The 9,977-nt window shown below is 30.0% G+C and overlaps 1 protein-coding gene across 1 annotated transcript; it reads left to right on the top strand.

Moving 5' to 3' along the window:
• The first annotated feature begins 2,551 nt into the window (after positions 1-2,551).
• On the top strand, positions 2,552-9,900 carry LOC123678772. The gene is made up of 6 exons (XM_045615982.1): positions 2,552-2,873; positions 3,083-3,174; positions 3,264-3,540; positions 4,533-4,835; positions 4,943-5,093; positions 6,980-9,900. The coding sequence occupies exons 2-6, from the start codon at positions 3,144-3,146 to the stop codon at positions 7,382-7,384; spliced, it is 1,167 nt and encodes a 388-aa protein (XP_045471938.1). The 5' UTR covers positions 2,552-2,873; positions 3,083-3,143; the 3' UTR covers positions 7,385-9,900.
• The last annotated feature ends 77 nt before the right edge of the window (positions 9,901-9,977 follow it).

Genomic DNA, 9,977 nt, shown 5'->3' with positions numbered 1-9,977 from the left:
CCCTATATATTGGATTTACCAATGGGAATGTCAACAATACGGCGCTACGTGCCACCCAAGCAACTATAGAATTGCAATTTTGCAAGAAAAGTTTTCTGGCAATTTCTCGAAGAGGTGATTACAGTTAGCCACCAAGATCTAGTGATTTAGCACCTTTAGATTTTTTTTTGGGCCACGTGGAAGAGATTAGAAAAATTTAATCTGCTATAATAATAAACAAGAACAACTTCATCTCCGTAAAAGTTATTTTCAAAATGGAGATTTTATATTGTTACATGTGTATAATCCCTAATAAAACATTTATTAGGTGCCTACATTACCTGCTTACTAAACCGTTTTTTGAAAGTATATACCTATAAAGTTCTTTATAACTTCAACCATTTATGTTTTGAAAATGGTTTCTTTTAGAGCCGTTAGAATTTTAACAGTTGAAACAAAACAAAATTTGATCATCATAATCAATTGCATCCTCTGGTGGAATGACAACTGACAAATATTCAATCGATATAAAGGAAACAAGGAAACTTGCCTTCTTTAATTAATGAATACCTTCCCAAATGAACAACTCGTAATATACGTAATATAGTTGGTTGTTGGAGACCAAAATTATTTATCTTGAGGACAAATTGTAGATATTATAGTTTATCAACTTTTACAATTGTCATCATAAATAATTACCGATATTAACGAATATATGCAGTGAATTCAAGAGAATGTTTCTATCATTTGGCAATACCATCAATCGAATATTAATGATAACTTACGTTCTTGGAATACTCCGATCATTGGTTTTGCCGAAACATGAAGAATCGAAAGAAAGTTGTATCTTGTATCAAACCATAGAGTATTGAAATATGTACTTACTCAATAATTAAGTTTTTATTTGATGGCCGCTGGCAGGATGGAGAGAATTGATTTTGTCTACTACATCTCAAAACTAATTTGTTTCCAGTGGGGAAATTTCCATAAGCCAGCCCTGGAAACGGCATGACATTATGAAAATGCTGTATGATGTGCAGAGGTGACATGTATTTCAGCTTTTCAAACTGAATTCAATGAGAAAATAATCATTGTATATGTACAGTCGTCATGACTCGCCCTGTATATTTTAGATTTAATTAAGGACGTTTCGTTTCACTGCGACCTAATGGTCTATTGTGCCCCTGTATATTTTGGATAAAAAGTAATGAATTTCTCTTTAAATGGTTTTTCTAATATTTTTTGTTTGTTTGTTGATAGAATATAGATATCAACCGGGTATTAAAAGCTGTAATAGTTCTAGCGAATAGCTATTATTAGTAAATGGAGGGTGATTTTTTTCAAATTGAAAGACTTTTTACTCAGTGATGCCTCCACCATAAAGAAGCATGTTCAGGATGAATATGCATCTCGCGCATCCGCCAATATAACGGAACAGTTTGAAGCACAGAAGATTAATATAGTTCGACGAGGATTTCGGCAATGTCTTATCAGAATTTGATAAGGAAGAATACCTACAATATTACATATAACGTTTTTTCCATCAATGTACTTACAATAGATACAGGCAAAAAGAATATCAATAAATTTAAATATGACTGTCTAATTGTGACCCTAAATATTTTCTAGTTACTTACGGTAGCAGTGGCGTACACAGATATAAGCCTTGGGGGGATAAAGAAAAAAAAATTGAGTATTCGTTTTCCGATCGCTTCGAATTTACAGACACTTCTTGAAATTGATTTTCAATTAGCGTAGTTCGGAGCTTTTACTTTAGAATCTCATTAATTCTTACCCGATTTTTTATTTTGATCCTCGCAATTTGGAATTTTTAGCCCGTAAGTAAATAATGATTATTCCGACGATAGTCATATCAGATCAAGCCTTTTGATATAACCTCTGGTTGATGAATTCGTTGATTAAATTTTCAAACAATTAAATTATTGAATAGATATAATATAAATTCTTGAAATTGATTTTCAATTAGCGTAGTTCGGAGCTTTTACTTTAGAATCTCATTAATTCTTACCCGATTTTTTATTTTGATCCTCGCAATTTGAAATTTTTAGCCCGTAAGTAAATAATGATTATTCCGACGACAGTCATACCAGATCAAGCCTTTTGATATAACCTCTGGTTGATGAATTCGTTGATTAAATTTTCAAACAATTAAATTATTGAGCGGTGTGACTTATAATAGATATTCGTCCTGGGGGGATATATCCCACTTACCTCCCTCTTGCGTACGCCACTGTGTGGTAGTGAAGAGAATCTCCAACGACAGCTTGAATTCTCAATACGAAAGAAAGAGATTAAGAGATTACTTTTCTGTGGTAGACACTGAAATGGTGTTTCAGACCTACTACTACAATTGACCTAAATTAGTATTTCAAGCTTTAATTCCCAAGATGATAAAATAAAAGTATTTCAATTATAACTAGTAGATTTAAAATGATTCAGAATGTCCTCTAAATTAGCAATACGCTTTTTTAAGTACATTATGTTCAAAACATTAAAATCATGAAGACCACAAACGATAAGAAGAACTGTGACATCACCACTAGATTACGAATATCCAAGCGTAAAAAAACGCTAGGAAGCTATGCTGTTCGATGTGGAAGTAATGGCGATCATCAATTTCGTTGTCTTTGTGGTGAAAATATTTTAAAAGTTTGACAAACCTGTGGTTTGAAATTTTTCCGATTTGCTAATTCTGCTGATCTGAATCCGAAGTGTCAGTGAATGTCTAAAAGAGTGATAGCTTAACCCCATTGATTGACATTTATTTGAAGTTGAAATTTGAAGTTGATGTTTGAAGCTAAAACAAATTTCGTATTTGAAAAGAAAAACACAATATTTGTTTACCATTTCTGCCCTTTTTCCAATTTTTCATAGTAAGTATACTTTCAGTCAGCATTACGACCAACCCATCCCTTCTCTTGATGACGTCATAGATAAGTTTTGTAACATATTTGGGCTATATATTTCTCAAACTAATATGTGTTCAAAATTCAAGATCAATCCTTATAATATTCCTATTTCAAATAATACTAACCAATCACAGAAATCCACTGTGTCTATAATTTCTTATTTTTGGTTTTAGCTTCTAAGAGTTCACATTCTAATCATATTTGCAATCTGTTTATCCATACAAGGTTGATAAAATGACTCAAAAACCACAGTTCCACTACCTAGGTAATTATTTGTGTACCTAATGAAAGTTATTGTTATCATCAAGAATTAATTCAAACAATAGACAGATAATACATAAATTATATTTTTAGAGCACCAGTTTCAGTCTATGAGCAGTGCTGAAGAAGAAAATGAAACTGGTTCAGAAGATGAGCAACAAATTATTTACAATTATGAAACTACATATGAACCGGTAACAGTAAAAAGACGAGGTCACTTACCTAAAGAATCTGTTAAATTGCTGAAAAGTTGGTTGTATGAACATAGATTTAATGCTTATCCTACGGAAGCAGAAAAACAAATCTTGTCTCATGAAACAAATCTAACAGTTCTGCAAATCAGCAATTGGTTCATCAATGCGAGAAGGAGGTATAATTATCATTAATTGAGTAAATTTTCTGAATTAAGGATTTCTAATAGAATAATATTGAGTTGACCTCATATCATTCTTTGTTTTTTGAAACAGAAGTGCTAAGGGTAATAGCCCACATACAAATTTTTTCTTTACTTCTAACAGGATCTAAGTTGAAGTAAACATTTTGAGTAGGAAATTACTTAAAAGGACAATTGCTTGTGTTTACCCATTTAAATAATATAAATTGCTTTTATTTATTTCATGAAATAATTAATAATTTCCCATATTCATTGACGCTATGAAAGTTCCTTTTATAATTTTTTTGTGTTGAAATGATTTTTTTGAATAATAATTTTTCTCTCTATAGAGTTAATTAATTCAATGAAATTATTAAACATTGAAAGACACTATTGAAATTTCAATCTTGTTAAGTTCAATAATTTTAATATCAGTTGAATTATTCTGTAGCTGAACTGTGTTAAAAATTATAAATGAATAAAAGAAATGCTAAGAACAAAATATTTATATTCAAATTGAATATAATCATTCACAATCAAATATTATTTTAAAAAGTTCAATATCATTCAAGTATTTTGAAATGAATAACATCATGTAAACCAACGATCTAATGATATGAAGATAGAAAGGAATCGACTCCAACATAATGTTTGCATCAGCTGACAGGACTCACAGCATACTTTTGATTGGTTCTATACATTGGAATAATCAATACTTTTCTATCATTGGTTGAGAATCAAACTCCTTCATACTTCCTTTATGGTCATGTGATCAGAGACTCAACTTTTCTTTATTTAGTGGTGGAGTCAAATCTATGTATTACTAGATCATTGGTTAATAGTTGTAATATAAAAGAAAATTGGATTTAATGTCAAAAATAATATAAAAGTTAGCAGAGTATTAACTTATTTTTGGTAAATATCAACAATAACTATCATTAAACTGATTTAATTCAAATAGTTCTGACTTATGATTTTATCGAATGTAGATATTTACCTGAAATGATGAGAAGAGAAGGATATGATTCTGTTCATTATACAATAACAAGAAGGAGGAGAATCAGAACAAGAGTGAAAAGCAATGGTGAGCCTTATTCTCCGAAAAGTAAAAGACAAAGAATTGATGGGATGAGTGACGAAAGCCAGTCTGAATATGAAGAAACTATGATGCCAAACGGGTATGTTGAAGAAGTGGATGAAAATGGAATTGTTACTCAAGTGTCAACGCAAAAATTCAATCCATGGCAGGCAGATATACATTATGGACTCACATTAAATCCTGCTGAAAGAGGGTAGGTTCTTATCTGTCCAAACCTACAAATTTGAATTAAAGTCTAATACATAATACCTGCTATTGACAGTCCTGCATCAAAACAATACTATTTTATACTTCTTTTAGAATCGAGGAGGCAACTGTTGAAGAAATAACACCAGAACAGGCTCCACGAACTTCAAATCTTGCCACAAACTTAGTCATGGTAAAAACACCATCTGGAAAAAATGTTATCCTCCAAGTTGTCCCACAGTTAGCCAAGATTGAGACATCGAATGTAAGTTTTTTTTTATAATTTGAAATAATAAAAAAAGTAGGTGATATTCTTTCAAAAATTTTCAAAATGAATCTAACTTGCCATAGTTATTTACAATTCGAAAAAGGTTAGTTGCCTAAATATATGTTGATTTGTCGAAGTATTTCAATGAAGCAAAGTTTTCAAGTTAACATTTGTAATCAATTTCTCTAGTTACCAGTTTTCAGTTAGAATAGTATATGAAGAATAATAAAGCCAAATTTGTCCAAAAAAAATGAAAGCATCATTTTGCACTGTTACAAGAAACATATTTTTTGAATTACTTTTTGAACCTTGTTCTTCAGTTGAAAGTTTTAACTTTCCATTGAAAACAGCAAAACAATATCATTTCTTCAAAATAATACTTCATGCAGATTAGTATAAATATGTAAATACTTTTATTATAAATTGTGAAACAAACTAACTAAAATTTATAATTACTGATGTTATTTACCCCATCTGTTTCCCAGTTTAGTACATAAAAATTTAATGAAATTATTTATGGTGTTCAAGACGATTTTTGCCACTTTCTTATCACTACACAAGAAACACGTTTTCGTTGACATTCACGATTCAAACTGACAATTTCTTGTTGTCAACCTGTTGACAACTTGTTGTCATCGGTCGTTGTCAATTCAAATTTCATTCAAATGTGACAAGACGTTCGATTGACAATATTGACATCGTAATGACAGTTCAGGCTATTTATAATTTCTCTTTCTGTTTTGTAATATTCGGTAAATTCGGCGATTCAGTCGCAAAATGATTAAATTGTTTATCTTCATTGACTTCATCATTTCAAGTTTTGGAACGTGTGGAATCTATTTAAAAAAAAATGGGAAAACGTTGACGTTTAGTTGAATTTGATTCCGCTCTTGAAATTCATTTTATTCTGAACTATATTGTTTTGTGTTTATCCATAGGGGGTTGGTGTTTCTTAAATGGGACACCGTATATTTTTCAACGTAGTTTTTTAGCCGCAGATTGCCGGAAAACATTTTTTTTGGATGGGACACCTTATATTTAAATACTTTTCATTTATCTCGACATTTAATTCATTTTGTGTCCATTGTATAACTGTGATCAAGTCATATATAGGGTGTCCCATTCAATTAGAAATTAATTACCGTTATAGAGATATAGAGGCGAGTTTCAAATGGGACACACTATATATGACTGGATAACAATTATAAAATGGAAAAAACGTATTAAATCTCGAAATAAATGAAAACTGTTTACATAAAAGGCGTCCCATAAAAATAATGTAGTAAAAAAACGTTGAAAAATATAGGGTGTCCCATTTAAGAAACACTAACTCTCCTCTATATCTCTAAAACGGTAATTGTTTTCTATGATCTGTTATGAGTATTATAAAAATCACTGAAAAAAGAGATATCAGAATTTTTCGTATATCTTGAACAGAAACCCGGATATAGTGAACTATTTTCAGCAACGCCCTGTAAATCGAGAACGAAGCAAGATATCTATGTTCTGATTTTTGGTATCATAATATTTCGAAAAATGAGATCGGGTGTCCTTGAAGATTTTTTCTCCAAGTCCCATAGTAATCGAATTTGGGACAACCTGAGCTACACTTTGTCAGAGTTTTTTTATTTGGTTCTTTGCTCTAATAATTTCATAAGTTATTTTTATGAAAAAAGTAATCCGAAAGAATTGACACTTTAATATAGTAATATACAAATAATCAACCTTTCTTCAAAACATTTTGATTATGTTTTAAATTGTTAGCATTATTGTTCAGTCAATTGATCCAATAAAAATATGAATTATTACAAATCCATTCTGTCACAAAAATGCTTTGAATGTCTTTAACCATTTCGACTTATTCCGGTATTTTTATTTTACAGCCCAACAAAACTTTCATTCTGAAAACTGCTAAAATTGTTAAACAAATAAAGCCTTCAATAATTCCTGTTCCTGTAGTGAAATCGGAACCTTCCGATATTATTGTTGAGGAGCACCATTTGAGTCATTTTGAGGACAATGTAGAACTGCTTGATGAACAGAGCGAAGTAATCGATAATTCAGATGTTTTCGAAGATCCTGATGTTGAGGAAGACGAACTTCTTGGAGAATCGTTCTTCCAGAATGGCATAAAATATGAAGAACAGGAGTTCGTAGACGAAGTGACCCTAGAGAATAACGTGAATGAAGTAACCATTGAAGAACAGGAAATTCCGGTGCAAGAGCATGTTGAAGAAATTGTAATCGGTGATGACATAGAGGAATGTGAGTTCGACGGTTCTGACTAGAATTTTTTTCTATAAAAAATTGTTCTGGGTTTGATCACCAACAAGAGTTTTACTCCAATATTATATCCAAAGATGTGTAAGGGAAGAATTGAAAATTATCATTAGTTAACGGGACAATCTTGCCCTATAAAGAATCGCAACATAATTCCTTCAAATATTTTTGGTAAAATTGTTGGTAGATTTTTAAATTACTGATAAGAGTTCTGTGATTCCACCTGAGAAGGTTTTATTTATTCCTTATAGTGTTATATTGAAATGGTTTGGAAACTATTTTCCCACTTTTACAACATTTTCGTTGACTTTCATTTTCTCAAAATGAATGGTTTGATCAAATTCAGCAACACTGTGCGTAACAAAAAGTTTATGTGTATACTTAATATGTCCCGAGCGGATTTGGTGTGGATCTTCATATTGTGAACTATGGACAAAAGGAAGATTAAAAAAAAAGGTGTAAATTAAGTTTTAATCTACGTTAAGTGCATTTAAATGGAGTTCAATTCGACAAACGATTTGGTATGAAGCTTTATTTCTCCAATAATTTTATTAATACAAATAAAAATTTTTGGAATAATCGTATGGCCGAAAGTGTTTTTTTGCTACTATACATTGACAAGCTGGCACTTTTTTTTTTAAGTGTTCTTCTTAATCTTGTGATTGTAAAAGGGATTTTACTGTAGGCAGTTGGAAGAAAATTGGATTTGTTAAAATTTTATGCCTATTTCATAGTCAATATTGAATTTTTTGTTTTCTATGGTGAAAACTTACAAATGAATACATTATTATGCTTGCATTATCTCTTTGGATTAGTAAGTCATCATTTATCTAGATAGATATCTATTCATGTATATATTATCATAAAATGCGGTTAGGAAAATATTTTTAATATTCACTTTCCACATGGGATTTATACCAACATTTCAATAATTTTATTAATATTACCACGATAAGAACTTTGTAGATTAGTGCTCTCTTTATTTATTGTCAATACTAACAAATTGGGGAATGTCAACATGAAATTTTTTGTTTTGTTGAACATCCAGCATCTCAGAAATTGTTTCATATTAGTATAAATGAGAGGTCATATAATAATTATTGAAGTAAAATGTGCCCATTCATGATAATATATGACAATGAAGAAAATTTAAACCGTTTTGCATTTGGCAATAAGTAGAAATTTATAGATAAAATTCGTAAAGCATTTCATATCAATGATTTTTTGGAACTATGTATCATGACTATTAACTTATTTAAAAAAAGAAGGTAAGATGACGAAGAAGAAATGTCTTGCATGAAGTTATTAAGTTATTATTTGAAAATAAATGTTTTGTTGAAGACCTCATACAATTTTCTAATTTTCACCCATGGTATTCATTTTCTCCCGGAATATTATACAGGTACCAAAATTTGTCTATACATGATTAGAATTATTCCACTACAGGGAAACCGGAACCGTTAGAAAGACAGGGTAGTTCTAACCCTGTATAGAAATTTCCTCAAGACTAATAAGATAAATTAAATAATAATAAGATAAATTAAATATGATTTTCTTATAAACAATGAAAGTTATGGGGTATAAAAAAAAATTGCAATATCAAATATTTGCATCAAGGTGATGTTTAGCGTTCACCTACAATTTTAATGGATTGAAAATATCATCTATATAACTTTCAATAATTATCGTTTATTTGAATTGTGTTGAAAATATATCTCCTCATTGAATACTTCCTGCTGAATCATTGAGGAAAATTAAAATAAGGAAAAATTATTTGGATTCGATACAACTTTGATTCAGCCAAAATTAATTATTGGAAGCTTCAACACTGTATTTTAGGACTGCGAAACCCCTGGGTTTAGCTTATTTCACACGATAATTGTAGTAAACGCAAAATTTAGAGATTCTTAGAACGTTGAGCGGGCAAAAATAAGTTTGTATATATTTACTATTATTTGGGTTTTACACACATATCTTGAAATGTTTAAACTATTCATTAGCTAGGTACAAAAAAATGTATCCCCATATGCATATTTTATAATCTAATGAATAATTATGACATTATTTTAAAACTTGGGAATAGTTCATTTGTTTAAATATTTTCGTTCTGACTTTGTTATTTGAATAATGTTATTTAGTTAGTTTTAGGCTGTAAGTATCAGCATAAAATCTCCATATATATATTGGATTTAAATTATTGTTATAATTTTAATTTGTATATTTTACGTATGTATAAAAAGTGCATAAGTACTCATACCTGAGAATGATATCGGTGGTAATGTGGGTGGAATAAGGATTGACCTAATTTGTATATTGTACAGTCTTTCTATTTGAAACACATTCTGATTATTTGATTATAAATCTTTAGCTTTTATAGAATCCACAGCAATGGCGGTGGTTAAATGAATGGAAGTACATGGACTGTATATTTTCTTAAAAAATTTATTTAATGTTCTACATAGTTTTTGATGTGATCCATGTACACTTCTATAATAACAATAATAAAAATATACTTCAGAAACAATTAACTTATTATTTTTAAGTACAAAGATTAAATCAAAATGTTATCAAGTGATCTTTATCCGAATCACTTTTTTAATT

The sequence above is a fragment of the Harmonia axyridis genome, chromosome 4 (genome assembly GCF_914767665.1).
Source record: "Harmonia axyridis chromosome 4, icHarAxyr1.1, whole genome shotgun sequence".
Classification (NCBI taxonomy): Eukaryota; Metazoa; Arthropoda; class Insecta; order Coleoptera; family Coccinellidae; genus Harmonia; species Harmonia axyridis.
The sequence above is the reverse complement of the archived record's forward strand: the minus strand, read 5'-3'. Positions and strand labels throughout refer to the sequence as shown.

What these genes read in the sequence shown, in the direction of transcription:
- LOC123678772 (XM_045615982.1), top strand. Translation starts at nt 3,144, where the DNA reads ATGACTCAAAAACCACAGTTCCACTACCTAG. An exon ending in ACCACAGTTCCACTACCTAG is followed by an intron (nt 3,175 to 3,263) that starts GTAATTATTTGT and finishes TTATATTTTTAG; the next exon opens with AGCACCAGTTTCAGTCTATG. An exon ending in CCAAGATTGAGACATCGAAT is followed by an intron (nt 5,094 to 6,979) that starts GTAAGTTTTTTT and finishes TTTATTTTACAG; the next exon opens with CCCAACAAAACTTTCATTCT.